This window comes from Bidens hawaiensis, unplaced genomic scaffold, assembly GCF_021521415.1.
Source record: "Bidens hawaiensis isolate Kalapana, Puna unplaced genomic scaffold, B.hawaiensis_p1.1 tig00020220_1, whole genome shotgun sequence".
In the NCBI taxonomy this organism is placed as follows: Eukaryota; Viridiplantae; Streptophyta; class Magnoliopsida; order Asterales; family Asteraceae; genus Bidens; species Bidens hawaiensis.
Genome location: NW_027493074.1, coordinates 369,916 through 385,001, shown reverse-complemented (window position 1 = coordinate 385,001; position 15,086 = coordinate 369,916). Strand labels below are relative to the sequence as shown.

Genomic DNA, 15,086 nt, shown 5'->3' with positions numbered 1-15,086 from the left:
CAGTCGTGCTTATGTTGCGATTTTTTATTGGTTTGTTTTAGATATGCCTATTTTATAAATACTAAATAAATGTCATTGCTTATTTTACAAAATGTTTGGTCAAATTGCCTATTTCCAGTATGTAAATATAAACTAATGGGTGAAGAGTATATGGATAAGTTGTGTATTTCCATCACATATATGTGAAGTCAAGTGGAACCTTGGATAGTAGTGGGTCACATTTGGCTTTGAAGCATACAGAGTGCCAATTGGTGATTTTTTTTCTGATAACTGATACAAAAAAATGTACAATTCAATTGTTAGAAGCTCCTAAATACTAGCATGCTCTTGTTTATCTTCCATAGTAAAACAACGTGCCGGTAAAGGAACAAACCAAACAACATTTGGCACAACTGACATATCTAAATGGGGCCGAGGTACACGATGCACGAAAACCGCCATTCGGGCTCAGCAACGACCCACATGGCTTCCCGGGCTTGACCCTCCACCGCATCTTGATGGAACGTAGGCACTTGATATTTGACATTGACAATTGTAAAAAAACATTTTTTTAAAGTTTGTCCTTTTTTATATTTTTGCATGAAGTCTTGCTGGAGATTTTGGATTTGACCCGCTTGGACTCGGAGAGGACCCGGCTAGCTTGAAGTGGTATGTGCAGGCCGAACTGGTTCATGCCCGGTTTGCTATGGCTGGAGTTGCTGGCATTCTATTCACTGATGTTGGTTCATTTCTTATCTTCTGTAATCATTATTATTGTATGTATGCTACATGTGACAAGATGGGTGGGTCAGACGGGTTGGGTAGTGGACCACTCGGTTGACACGAGTCATTTTTATTGCAGTTGCTTCGTGTAACAGGAATAAGTGATCTACCTGTGTGGTATGAAGCAGGTGCAACTAAGTTCGATTTTGCCAGTACTAGAACTCTCTTCATTATTCAACTACTGTTGATGGGGTAATTAAAGTTTTGAAATTTTGTTGTAATTGTTTTATAAAGTGACTGATTTTGAATATTTAATTTTTTAGATTTGTTGAGACAAAAAGATACATGGATTTCACTAATCCAGGTTCTCAAGCCAAGGAAGGGTCGTTTTTCGGTTTAGAAGCTGCTCTAGAAGGTTTAGAACCCGGGTAAGAATGTTCAGATCATTTGTACCTATGATAACTTGCAGTAAAAGACTAAAAGCTGTTTGTTTCATCGTTAACAGATATCCAGGAGGACCTTTGCTAAATCCTCTTGGTCTAGCTAAAGATATAGCAAATGCTCATGAGTGGAAGCTGAAGGAGATTAAAAATGGTGCCACTTGTTCTCTTTTAACATTTTGGTAGTTATTTCAGTTATGTTTTGGGACTAACGGACTGGTTGTTTTAGGGCGGCTTGCAATGGTGGCGATGCTTGGGATATTCGTGCAGGCTAATGTGACTCATGTGGGGCCCGTTGATAACCTAGTTAAGCATTTATCGGACCCCCGTGGCATGAAACCATCATTCAAACTCTTGCTGGCTCTGGTTCTTGAGCTTCTTGTTTCAATACTTGTAATTCTTGTAACAAGAATGTTTGTATTACAACCTTAATTTGTTCTATATAATCACATTCTTTGGCCATTGATTTGAACTACATTTTATTATATAAATATGTACTAATGTACCATCTCTAGTGTGGCCCATCAACATCTTCATCAAATGAGAACATTTTATAAACAAGTAGAAGTAAAAATACACAACTCAAACCCGGATATTGTTACATAATCACAATAATACAACTTATTGTCTTTCTCCTTTATGACCAAATATGCAAATATGAATCACAAACAAAACCAACATATGTTACATGTATAAACTCATCATCAACACCGCTTCCTTCCGCCATTTACCATTTTACCCTCTCTTATTCAACCCCGATTTCTTCCTTCTCAGTAACATAAAAATCCGAGGGAAAAACGACTTCTTCTTTTTCTTTAAATTCCTCACCTCGGGTGAAGACTCAGCTGTGTTATTGCTACTGTTATAATTGCTTTCAGGTAAAGCTGTCTTCACAACAGGCCTCGGGTTCTGGCTTGACTGGCTAATGGGCCTAGTGTTAAAACTCTTCACCGCTTCATAACTCTCTCTCGGGCCCACCCCGAGCCCTGACTTCCGCCTCTGCTCGTTTTCAGCTCTCCGCTTCCTTAAATCCTGTTCAACACCCAACTTTCCTTCTTTCGCCTTCTCGGCTTTTAATAATGCAGCATCATGTGCTTGTTTTCTTGCAGCTAATTCTGAAGTCAACTGTTCAAGTTTACTCAGACTCTTTGACTCGGACTCCTTTGCTACATCAATAAGTGAGATTGCTTCAGCCACACGTAAGTTAGCCGCCTCTTCTGCTTCATGGGCTTTCTTACTTAACTCATAATATTCCTCTAACGATAGTGTAACTCCCGATTCAGGCTTGTTTTCTGTCCCGTGAAGTGCTTCAATGGCTGCCAAAGCTAACTTTTCTGAAGCTTTTGCTGCTTCTATTTCCTTTTGAGCTGCAAGTAATCTACTCGCCATTGTACTCGCTCCCGCTTTAGCTTGTTCAACCGTTTCTTTAACCTTGTTTAACTCTTCACGGGCCTCTTGGGCCATTGATTTTGCTTCATCCGCTTCTTGGGCCGCCTTTTGCAACTGTTTTGGTAACTCAACCATTTTTTCACGGGCTTCTTTTTCCTTCTTTTGCACAAGCGCGATTTCTAATCGCGTTCGGTTAAGTTCTGCTTCAAGAGACGCAACCACCACCGCCGCCATCCCTTCCCGCTGCCTAATGGCGGCAAGGGCAGCCTTTTCTTTCTCCAGCTCGGTTTTTAACGAACCTGCCGCCATTTTTAAATAATCGATCTCTTCGGTTGCTTTTGTAATGTTTTGTTTCACTTCTTCAACATTGTTCTTTGCTGACTGTATCTCGTTATCGGGATTGCTGATATCTTCTTGACTCGATTTTGACTCCTTGTAAGCTGCTAGTTCGGTTTTCAAGTCGTGAAGCAAAGCTGTAGCAGTTTCTAGTTTGGACTTCCGGTCTTCGATCGAGTCAATCTCGTTGTTGACTTTGTCAATCTCTTCTTGGGCTTGTTTCAATTCGCGCTCCCAGTTCAACGCATCTTGCTCGCGTGCCATTGCAGCCCCGATTCTATGCTCTTCAGCTTCTAAGTGAGCAGCATGTGTTGACTCTAAAGATTCTTTTGTCATCACGAGTTCAATCGTTAAGTTTTCAACTTTTTTCTCAACTTCTTTTGATGCTAATGCTGCTTCACGAGCCTTTTTCACAGCTATATCCTTTTCAGAAACGAGTAAATCATATTCTTTACGAAGGCTTTCAAGCTCGGTTTTTACACTTGCCAGCTCAGCAACTGCAGCTGCATGTCTAGCTTGTGCAACCTCCAGCTGTGCTTTAGCTGCAACACTGGAGTCATCAGCAATTCCTTGCTCCATTTCTTCAACTCTTAGTTTGACCAACTCAGAGTCCTGTTTGGCTTCATTTTCTTCAGTCTGTGCTCTTTCAAGATTCAGTTTTAGTTCTTCAATAAGCCTTTTAGTGCTGTCTAATTCTTTTAATACTTGTTGTTTGGCTTCTTCAGCTGCCTCAGAATCTTTCTTTAATAATGGAATCTCCTCGTTTGTTTTCACGAGTTCTTGTTCTATATACTTGCGTTTCTGCACTGCCACGTAAATAATATCAAAAATACCTTGCAATGATGAAATAAACATTGTGGTTTTATAGGTTGCAGAGGTTATACCTCGGCGGTCTGGATTTTGTGGGCTTTCCAGTCAACAATGCCACCAAACTTGGAAACAGCTTCTTTAACAGATTCAAAAGGTGAAGCTGTATCAATATCCCCTATTTTCGAGCTCGTGTTCTTGAGTTGTTTGACAGGCGGTGAGTTATTGGACACCATTAAACGACTACCATTACTTTCAACAGCAGCATCAGTTGGTTTCTGCGCAGATGGTTCTGACGGACTTGGTGATAAAGCTGGTGGTTCTTGAACAAGTGAGTTGCTTTTGAGACTATCTTTTTCTGTTGGGAGGACCTCGTCATCAGGTTTTGTCTTTACTACGGTTTCTTGTTCTGTTTTAGGTTCATCGGATGTTTTAACTACTGGAACTGTGGCACCTGAAACGGGTTCCTCATTTGGTACATTTGCAGAAGCTCCACCATTTGTAGCTGTACCCTCTCCAAGAACTTTTGTTTCGTCCATTACAGAAAGATCAAATCTGAAAATCAACAGATATATGACTTTAGTACAGAAAAAATTAACATAAATCTAGTATAGTGTAAAGATCAAATAACCACAAAATCGGTATGCTACCGATTCAATTCACGTAATTGGCCCATAAAATCGCTAATCAGACAAAGTCGATCAAAATCAGTCAAGTTTCGGTCAAACTCTAAGAAGCAATGGAAAAAATTATACCTATTAATCCAATCCGATTAATAAGTTTATAAAATTTTTGGTAAATACAACAACACAACAAGCATACACAGTCTAAATCCCACCAATAGCAAAGCTGTTAGCACGGTCTGAGGAGGGTGGGATGCAGGCAAACCGTATCTCTATCCCAAAGGATAGAGAGGTTATTTCCCGGCTCCAAAAACCAGACCGAGTAAGAGAAAACACAAAATTTATGGTATATATATAAGTTTGAAAAAAGCACATAAAATTCCAATCCGATTAACTGCTATTCGGTACCCTACCGCCCGACTAGTGCCTAACGAGTTCATCAAGCTCCCTGCCACTCAAAACAAAGCAAAAATAAGTAAACTACAGTCTACAAGGCGAGTTTGTAAATCGATTTAGGGTTTTAACTTTCGAAAACTCCATAAGTGATTACAAAACTATATTATTCGACTGTTATAAGCAATCCTGTCTACAACTAACTCACAACATAATATGTATTCAGAGCAAACACAAAGCAATTAAGATTAGCAAATAAAAATAATAATAAAGATGGTTAATATAATTCGGAATTAAAAAATGCAAGAATCGGTGAATAAACAATCGGTAATCGATTTCAAAACAGTGAGACAGATGACCTACCAGTAAAGCCTCGGAGTCAAACAAACCAGATGCTTAATTAATTGATATCTCCCAATAACTCGATTAAATCAACGATTATAGCTTTGGAATAACTGTTTAACAAAACCTAAATTAATTAAAAACGATGACAATAATTATGAAAAAAAAAAGAGAAATTGAAAAAATAAAGGCGTGGAGCCTACCTCACAAGGAAAGTAGTTGTGTATAAAGAAGCATCATTATATCATCTATTACGTTGTTATTTGAATTGAATTGAATTGAATTGAATTGAATAGAATTGGTGATGAAGGTTGTAAGAATAAGAATTGGAAAATAGACGACGACGACAAGTGTGATAAGTTTGATTATAAGTAAGTAATTGAATGGTGGAGAGTAATCAGCTGCTTTGTCTACACGTTGTGAAAAAGTCGTCGCCACATATTATACTGTTTCCACACGCTCAACCATATTTCAAACCTACGTAAAAATGTTCTCTTTTTCTTTTACTTTTTCATTTATCTTACTAAAACGTCCGCGTGTATTTAGGCTAACGTACTCTTAAATTTAAGGAGTTCTGTTGCCCCACCTTGACCAGATTAATTTGGTTGCTTTAATTTATTAATTTTATTATTATTATTATTATTATTATTATTACTTTAACAGCTGTTACGGTTTGATTTATTGATGAAGAATGGTAAAAGTAGAATTACAAGGTTCGTTTTAGCCTTTAAAGAAAATATTTTATTTCTAAAAAGGTTAAATACAAAAAAATTTAATATTTTCTATCTGGTTCCAATTTTTCTTTTCTTATTATGTAACATTTTATGTATTTGTACTTTTATGGTCGTCAACTTACTAAACACAAGCACTTTCCATGTCTAGCATGGTGGTGGTATATGTAGTGATGTCTCTCCCTATTAAGTTAAGGGTTTAAATCCTACTATAAAGAAGGGTCATCGTATAACTTTTGCAAACTTAATTAAAACCTATTTATGAAAATTATTAGGAAAGTATTAAACATGAGATCATAAATTCATAATGGGTATATTCTAGTCGTATAAGATCATAAACTGATAATGACTAATGAATACACAATAAGTATGAGACACTATCTTTTAATCAACTAATTATACATAAGAATCGAATGAACCAATCTCATCTCATTACCATTCATTCTTATCCTATCTCCTTGCTCCTTTGATGACAAAATCATTGTCGGACCTACCCTTGTGTTACAAGAGTCGGTCGTCCTCTATGAAAAAGTCTTCTTTAGTAGTATTATAATGTAAGAATTCTAACAGATCCTAACATAGTCACAGAACAAAATGCAACTTTAAAGGGTTTTGTTTTAGGACTAAGACGAATGTTTGAGCTCTTTATGCTTATGAATATACTTTTGATTGCAAGTGAATTCTATAATTTATTTGAAACTTTGTTGTATAGTTAATTTGAAAAATGTTTGTACTGATTTTTGATTTACCTGTTTGGTGAAGGTGACATTTAGTTGGTTGTGTCATTGTGTGGTGTTTATAATATTAAAATATATAGCTTGCAAAAGTTATAGGGGTTAATTAAATGTGAATATATAATATTAGAAAAAGTATATCACTAAACACTTTCGGCTACAATAATTCAGATTTTTATTTTATTTAAAAAGGGAACACTATAAAAGTCGGCCCCAACAATTCAAAATTTTCAATATTAGACAACATATGATAAATCTATTTTACCTTAATAGGACTTTATTCTATTGATGAATAATTTCCCATATTAAAGGCAAACCAATTGTTTTCCATTTATTCATCTAATCATTGTGTTCCTATATTTAAATCTTAATGTTTTACAAGGCTTTATTTTCTTGCCCCGATAGAAACATTTCTTTAGCTTTAGTTTCTTTGCTTTATTTCTTTAGTTTCTTTTATTTTCATTTTGTTGTTTGTTGTATAATAATAAAATTTAATGTAGGTTTATTTTCATTTTTATTTAAAATATTGTCAATACATCTCAAACTTGTTATATTTGATAAAAATATCATACATAGCCACTTTAATTGTACCTGTAAACGAGTAAGAAATCTAAAAAAGTTGTTCCATTATACCATATAAAAAAGTTGAATTAAGTACCAGTCAAGTAACTAGAAAACCAAAGCCCATAGGGTTCAAGCTTCAACTAAAACAAATATCAACTTGCAGATATAACTACCAACATATTACTAAAAAAAGACCATCAAACCAACACCATCAAACTATGACCATTAGTTCATATGGTCTGCGATTCCAGCAGCACCGGTGCAGTAACTGTTCTTAAACAATTGCTTGCAACACCCGTACCCCCATCGATGATCCTTCCACCACGAACCCCAAACATCCGTGTGATTATTAACATAAACATCCTCTTCATATTTACCCTTCACAACAGCCACTCCCTGCCCCTTAATAACCCTACCCGCGCGATCATACTCAAGTTCCACCTCACTTTGACCCAACAACAGCTCTCTCGGAAGTTCATATTCGGCCCCCGCGTTACCATACTTCTCCAAAATCACCCCCTTCACTTTACATTTCACCTTTTCTTGATTAATAATATAATCTTTACAAACTAACTCAGCTTGTGAAGGTGCACCTTGCATATGCACTTCATTAAAGGCTTCCAAAACATACATATTCCTCTTAAACTCCAATGCTTCACCACTTATTCTATTCTCATTATCCCCACTATAAAACTTCTCACTCGGGTCCGCATCGGGAAGCGGATCCTCACGCATGGAACGTGTCTTCGGGTCATAATGGGCCGAATTCACATCAAGGTTAAGCAGATACTTTGCTGGATCTTCTCGTATACGAAGATTCCTAACCGTCCCCGTGGACCCACCCCCAGTCGTCCGCACGCGTTTCTCCACTTTACCAAAATTTATCTGCTTGCTCTCGTCAATTTTCGCTTCATCAAGCTTTTTTAACTTCTCGTCTTTTAAATATTTTGCACGCGCTTCGTCTCGAGCTTCATACCGTTCAACCATATAAGAATATAACGACACATCGTATCCATTCCACCGGTCTCGTTTACCTTCGTAATCGCTCTCGTTGGTCTTGATCACCTCATCCGGTGCTATATTTTTACCGGTCCATTTAGCTCCATGTTTTCGGGTTCTTTCGACACAGGATTTGGTTGCATGTGTCTTGGCTCCACAGTTGTCACACGCAACCTTTCGGCATTTGTCAGCTTGGTTTGTTTTCTTCGTGTCGTTTGAATCCGGCTTTCGTTTTCGTTGATGGTTTAAATTACCCGGTTTTTCGGTATTGAGATACCAAGGAGGATGTGATATAAACTGAGGAATATGCGGATTGATCTCATTTCCATGTTCATCAACCTGGGCGGGCGCGATCCCGGCTTTACGGGCTTCTTGTAGTTCTTTATCCTTGTGATCGTTTCTGGATTTGAACCCCACTGCAATAATAATATTGTGATTAATAATAATATGCTCATTTAGGCAGGAAATTAACAATGTATTAAAATAAATAAATTCTGAAACTAATATTATTTGACAACGTTTATGCAAATATTCCTATTGTGATAACAATTCTATGTAACGGCAAAACCCTAAATCGAAATTAACAAGAGACAAATAATATTCATGATCTGGGTATAGGCCAACGAACGGATATTTATATTTAACAAATAATAAAAATATAAAATAATATAATAACTTACTGAAAGAAGGTGTGCGAACGAGAGAAGAATGCAGCGATTGATTTTAGGTTACAGTTTTTCGAACGTAGGCTTTTATTTTTTTGGTTTAAAAGAAAAGAAGATAATTTTGTTTTACACTTTTACTTATAGACTTTCGCGATGGGCCTTGATGTATACTAACGTGGCCCTCAAGTTGGAGAGATTTTGGGCCGACAGGTAGAAAAATATAATATACATTTGTTTTTGTGAAGAATGTTTGATAAAATTTATATTATGATGTTAGACATTTTTTAGTAAAAATAAGTTAAAAGTAAAGCTCAATGTATATGTCAAAATCAAATCATATACTCTCACATTATGGACCAAAAATATCGATTTAGAGAATTACAATAAAAAATCTTTAGCCATTTTCAAGAACCCAAAGCCGAGGTGGCGTTGGTCATGAGAAAATGAGCGGAGGAAGTTTTTGAGAACTATCTGTGATCTACCACACCATCATGATGCCCGCTCTCACACTTCTTTACCATACAGACATTATAGGAATAACTGCAGTGACGGATCTAGAAGAAAAGTTGAGTGGTAACAAAGGATAATTTTTTTTTTGTTCAAGAGTAGCTAATATATAAGGCGAAGAAGAAAATATTTGAGTTCATGAGAATGTAGACAGTGAGATGGACATCAGACCAGCCTATAGAATGATGGTTACACATATTGTGAATTGGCGTGACGTGAACAATTGAGCTTTAACATCTTCCATCATTGTCGATATATGGACTTTTATCCTTTTTAAAACCACAACATTGCGAGCAACCCCCAGAAGCCAAAATGTCAAATACGTAAGTTACAACAAAAGCTTTTACCTCTTCTAAAACCTAAAGCCGAGGCAGTGTTGGTGATGAGAAAATGAACGGAATAAGTTTTGATACCCGATCCCACACTTTTTTACCATACAGGCATCGAAATTACAACAAAAGCTTTTACCTTTTCTCAACATCAAGCTTATGAAAATGATACAGAGATAAAGGCATGGTCGAATGATATGCCCCGGGTGGCGAGTTTAGAAAATAGTGATTCTATTTTGTAAAGAGTCTATGTGAAACCCAATTAAACCAAAGCTCAAAAAGACAAGGTAGCAAGTCTTATGAGAGTGAATCTATCGATTCAATATCTTTCTAAAACAAGGCTCTAACCCTACCCTCGTATCTGCGCCTTGGTTCACTATTAAGACCAGAACTCTCAACCATATAGAAAGGAACAATTTTCCACACGCCTTAATACCGCTAGATATGAGACAACCTGCACCAAGACCATCATAGATTCCATTTTGTGCTACTTTCCCAAAATTCACTTATTTTGAGATTTATCAATACAGTGCATCAATAGACATATCTATAAAGCAATAATATGCATATTCATAACCATAAGCCATTCATAGAACTTTAAAGCTATTGTTTACTTTTGCAAAAAAATCTGTTAATCCAATGAACTTTCACTTATTATCTACTTAAAGAACTAAAAATATATAATAATTCTGAACAAATTTAAGGACATCAAGTAGACTTCTTGAGACTCTAGAATCACAAAGATTCACCATTACAAAGTTTCATACAACAAAACATCAAAAACCAAAATTAAAACAGAAACAAACTACATAGTACAGACCAGTTCAGTTTCGGTGTCTACAATCTAAACTCAACGGCTATATTTCCTGTTTGATAATCAAGAATCCAATTATCCTCTAGATGGTATTTCATCATCAGTAACACACTCCTGAATAAAACGGTAAATTACATGTTTTTATGAAATTTTCTACCTAAAAATTTAAGAGTATTAAAAACATACCTGTCGTTTTGCATAACAACCAAAAATGCTACATTTGGATTATACACTTTAATGTTTTACGCGTTTACAACTTCCTGCAAATGTTGGGAGTGACTTTTACCGGGAGGGATAAAAACCAAATCTTCCCAACCCGAATTTTTCTCGCTCGCCTGCCACCCAAAACTTAAATTTTAATTTGGTTGATTATCATATTATATAAAAAAATTAAAAATTTAGGCACATTGGAATCAATTAGTTACCTCCATTTTCTTCAGAACATCTTCTAGACTTCCCACCTGTAAAATATAGCATAGATTACGCTGTGATTTACTGTCTAAAAAAAAGTAAAAAGGTTTGCATACCATAATATGTTGTGAAATTGCGGGTCCTCTAGGTCCTCGTGGTACCCTTAACAATTCTTTCTCAATATCCTCCTGATTTCGCAACAAAAATGATTCAGGTTTACATTAGTAAAACCACTTTACTAAGAATCTCAAGATGCGAAGTGTTAAAACAAAATACACAAACCTTTCGAAAATATACAGGGCAATAACGTTTGTTTTTCTTCTTTATAACCAAGAGGTCCGACTGTGCAAAAAAATAAGTATTTTATGAAAAACATATTTAATATACCATCTAATGCAGAAATTAAAGATTGCATTCAAGAATTAACTTTTCATACCTGAAAAACCGGTACTCCATCGAACCCGTTATTAGTAGCAGAAGCTTTCAGCTATCAAAATCACATTAATAACTACTCAGAATTACAACACCAAGATATAACATCAAATTCAAAACAATCGAAACCCTGCAAATTTGGGCGTAATTAGTCACAAGACAAAGGAAACTGATAAAGCACCAACCTCCATTGCATTCTTGAGTTGAACAGGATCAGGCAAAAATCTAAACGCAATTCCTTCAACCTTCAACATATAAACCTACATACAAAGGACAATGTTGATCATCACAAAGCAGATGTGAAAAATGAGCCGAGCCACTTGTGAGCTACTCAAGACCGAATCGACATAAAGCTCGAAACACCGAGCATTTTCGTGTTCGAGTCGAGCCCCAGCTTCAAATAAAGCTATAGTTTGGTTATTGATCCCAAACTCGAGCCTTGTATGGGAAGCTCGTTTAGGCTCATCAAGCCTTAACAACCCTTGTGTACTTTTAAGTTTCACCTCTTTTAAACTTCTATATGTATTAATTTCACACTGCACACCGGAGCTTTGGCTCGTTTAAGGTACTAAACGAGCTCGAGTTGAGCTTAGGCTTGTTTAAGGTTTTATTCTCAAAACATATAAATATAAATATAAATGTATATAAGCTAATTAATTTATAACAATCAAGCTGAACCAAGCCCAAGTTTAAAAAATAAGCAAAATTAGGATTAAACTGAATGACCTAAATTCAATAACAATCACCTGATCAAGCGCAATCGGTACAACCTTCGCTCGCCCTCGTAATTCGCCTTTCTTCAACCGAAGCTGCAAATTCACACATTCATAAAAGTCCTTAATTTGAATTGCATACACAAAAAATATAATTTAACCTGAGCTAAAAACGCCTCAGCATCCTCTTGTCGAAAACAAAGCAACCCAATAGACTTAAGCCCATTAGGATCCGAAATCAACACAAACTCATTATCCGAATTGCTGACCGTGTACAGCTCCGTCCCAGACAGCTTCTTGGACACGTGGGCAGAGGATAAAGCCAAGTCAAACGCATGTTTCCCGACAGGAATGTTATTATTATTATTATTATTGTGGGATAATGAAGCGAAAGGGTTTGATGGACGGAAGTGGGGTTGAAATGGGAAGAGGGTTCGGGTTATTTGGCGGCGGGTCTGGTCGAAACGGGTCGAGAGGTCGGAGGTGAGGCGATGAAAGTGGTGGTGGAAGAAGGTGAAAGGATTTGGGGGTGGAGAAGAAGAGGGGTTTGGAGACTCCATTGGTAATGGTAAAGGAGAGTGAAGGATACGAGGACGAAGATGGTGGTAAACTGGGTTTTTTTTTTTTAACCTGGAAATAATTTTTATACGTAACGGGTAAGCGAACAACAAGTTGCGCCGTTACCCCCCTTTGAATTGCAAAGCCTATTATACTAAATATAAATCCTTGGTTTCTCGGGCTCTGCGAGTCACTGTGGACCACCTTCTGCACCCGCTCCAAGAAGCGAACCACCTCGGGAGCTAGGGATCCAAATGTGTCGAAGGCAAATGGAATGAACACGTGCTGATTCTCCAAACACGCTGTCTCATGCTTAGCAACCTTCCTAGATTCCGCTCTCAAAACCGTATGTCCCGGTATGAAGCCACTGTCTCTCAGCCCTACCAACGGGGACACCCCAGTGAGGTCAACACACGCATGCTTACCACCTACCCAACCAAACACAAGAACATCCGCAGGACGCATGGTAGATCTACCCTCTCGCGGATCAGTCAAAAAGTTAACAGGTGCCTCTTTCTTGGCTGAGATCCCGGCACGTCTAAGCACATCCCATAAGACATCTCTAACCCAGTCATGACGATACTTGAATCTCGGCAATTCCTTACAGTGGAGGGCATGCTCACCAAATCTATCCAAACAAGCTTTTTTACAAATGTGGCATGATTCATCTGGAGGGAAAAGAGGATTCATAAGTCGGTATTTAAGGATAGATCTGTATTCAACTGCCGACATCCGTTGCCCAAGACCTTCAATGGGCACAACAGTCAAAAAATCCTGGGCATGAGCCCCATTGAGACAAGCTAAAACTGCCTTTTGTCTCGGGGTTATATCGAATCGCTCCTCCAAATCAAGTTCGTATTTACCATAAAGAGCACTCGCCAAGGTTTGTTGAGGTTTCTTGGGGGCGGTCTCCTTGTAAGTAAAACCGTCTATATCAAGGTCCGGGAGAGTTGTTCCAATATTACCAAGTGCAAAAGAGTAGTCAAGATCTACCCCCATAACACCAGCGTTTCGCATGATGTGGTCCTACAATTTCTACGCATGATGGGTTTTTGGATTGTTATTATTAACTTGGGCCTTTGTAATTTGGCCCAATGTCGTTGGATAGACCTTCACCAGCAGTGTTGTAAAATTTTCTAGTCGGCGTGGGGTAGAGGCTAACGATTAATCGAGATTAATCGGATCAGACTTTAATGTGTAATTTTCAGTTTTATATATACGATTATACCCACACAATTTTATATGTTATTTTCAGTTTTATACATACACTAACATATTTTAGCCGGAATCTCGCTAGTTTCTGCTGGAATCTCAACGGAAACAACAGATTATGGCCGGATTTGACAATTGACTGATTAATTGTCTGACTAACCCAAAATTAATCAGTGAAGTGAGAACTAGCGATTAATCGGGGATTAATAGGTGCTTAGTCAGGATTTTTGCAACACTGACCACAAGGTGTACATTGTGGTGAATCGAGCTTAACCGAGTGTGCATGTGTGAATTGTAATCATTCGGATATACGTTAATGTGAACAATCTTTTGGCTCGATTATTATCAGTCACATATTAGTCGTGTATGTATCATGTTAACAACTAGCTCCTAACTCGTAAATTGTTTTTACAGCATAGTACTACTTTTTTTTTTCTTTTTTCTGTTTTAAAGTGTGAAGTTTGAAATATTAATTTGAATTAGAAAAAAAAAGTAAATTACATTGAGGTTTGTCCTTTATCTTTGCATAAAATTCCAGTGACCTTAATTTATTTATAAAAATATAAAAAAAAAATATATTTTATGTTTAAAAACTCTATCATTTTATAACCTTTGGCCATAACCCTCATTATTTATCCTCGTTAATTTTTCTCACTTGATCGACACTAATCGGTTGAGATTTTTGGTTAAAAAATATATATTTTTAATTTTGATGATACGAAAATATCGCAACGAAACAAAATAAAACGATATTATGCGTGATTCTTAACATCCAAGTCATAAGGTAAAAAAGAAAGAATATTATCATATTAGTGAAAGCCTATAATACTCAACACCAACACTTTTATATATATGTGTCGACCCCCTTAATTAGCAACTCAAATCACTTTCGCCGATTAATATAAAGCCTTTCCTTTTTCTAGTTATGCCTCATAAAAGATTGCAGTTTCCGAAACAGGGTGAAGTTCGTTTGACGGAAGAACATTTAAAGGGCATGCTCAGAACATTTGATAAAGATGGAGACATCACAACTAATATGAGAGAATCGAAGCTCACAGAATACGCATGGTGTCCGAAACGGAAACTTCACCGGAGGGAAGAACACTTAAAGGATGAACAGTTAAAGGGTCTGCCAAAATATATCGATACCAATGGACACGATAAAACCATTCTTAGTTGGAGGGAAATCATAATTTTTGAGGGGTCTTAAAGTACGTTGCAGAACTTTAAGCTAATAGCGCACCGTGTCGTGTCGTGTTGTGTTGATGTTAACAGAGATGGTGTTATCCGCGATGAAGAGACCAACGAGCTTGCAAACTACGTTCACAAATGGGGAATTTTTATTACTTAAAAGCTTCCATAAGGATTTAAATGTATTGAAATAT

At 36.9% G+C, this 15,086-nt stretch overlaps 2 protein-coding genes and 2 pseudogenes across 3 annotated transcripts; 1 reads left to right on the top strand and 3 right to left on the bottom strand.

The window, feature by feature from the left end:
- Positions 1-268: 268 nt before the first annotated feature.
- On the top strand, positions 269-1,516 carry LOC143560104 (photosystem I chlorophyll a/b-binding protein 5, chloroplastic-like; annotated as a pseudogene). The gene is made up of 6 exons (XR_013140055.1): positions 269-504; positions 586-718; positions 842-954; positions 1,026-1,130; positions 1,208-1,296; positions 1,372-1,516. The product of XR_013140055.1 is annotated as a photosystem I chlorophyll a/b-binding protein 5, chloroplastic-like (transcript).
- A 165-nt stretch (positions 1,517-1,681) lies between these two features.
- LOC143560103 (protein WEAK CHLOROPLAST MOVEMENT UNDER BLUE LIGHT 1-like) lies at positions 1,682-5,145 on the bottom strand. Its single transcript, XM_077048485.1, has 3 exons — positions 5,054-5,145; positions 3,752-4,229; positions 1,682-3,668 (listed from the first exon to the last, which is right to left on the bottom strand). Exons 2-3 carry the CDS (start codon positions 4,211-4,213, stop codon positions 1,878-1,880), a joined length of 2,253 nt encoding a protein of 750 aa, XP_076904600.1. The 5' UTR covers positions 4,214-4,229; positions 5,054-5,145; the 3' UTR covers positions 1,682-1,877.
- Positions 5,146-7,037: 1,892 nt separating this feature from the next.
- Positions 7,038-9,747, bottom strand: LOC143560091 (pre-mRNA-splicing factor SLU7 pseudogene; annotated as a pseudogene).
- Positions 9,748-10,240: 493 nt separating this feature from the next.
- Positions 10,241-12,532, bottom strand: LOC143560081 (protein TIC 22, chloroplastic-like). Its single transcript, XM_077048465.1, has 9 exons — positions 12,093-12,532; positions 11,965-12,027; positions 11,404-11,478; positions 11,223-11,273; positions 11,069-11,128; positions 10,903-10,974; positions 10,801-10,836; positions 10,562-10,710; positions 10,241-10,489 (listed from the first exon to the last, which is right to left on the bottom strand). Exons 1-8 carry the CDS (start codon positions 12,489-12,491, stop codon positions 10,618-10,620), a joined length of 849 nt encoding a protein of 282 aa, XP_076904580.1. The 5' UTR covers positions 12,492-12,532; the 3' UTR covers positions 10,241-10,489; positions 10,562-10,617.
- Between the last annotated feature and the right edge of the window lie 2,554 nt (positions 12,533-15,086).

Coding starts and splice junctions, on each gene's coding strand:
- LOC143560103 (XM_077048485.1), bottom strand. CDS start 4,213: ATGGACGAAACAAAAGTTCTTGGAGAGGGTACAGCTACAAATGGTGGA. Junction 3,669..3,751: donor ACAAAATCCAGACCGCCGAG/GTATAACCTCTG, acceptor GTGGCAGTGCAG/AAACGCAAGTATATAGAACA.
- LOC143560081 (XM_077048465.1), bottom strand. CDS start 12,491: ATGGAGTCTCCAAACCCCTCTTCTTCTCCACCCCCAAATCCTTTCACC. Junction 10,975..11,068: donor GCCCTGTATATTTTCGAAAG/GTTTGTGTATTT, acceptor TTGCGAAATCAG/GAGGATATTGAGAAAGAATT. Junction 10,837..10,902: donor CAATTTCACAACATATTATG/GTATGCAAACCT, acceptor TATATTTTACAG/GTGGGAAGTCTAGAAGATGT.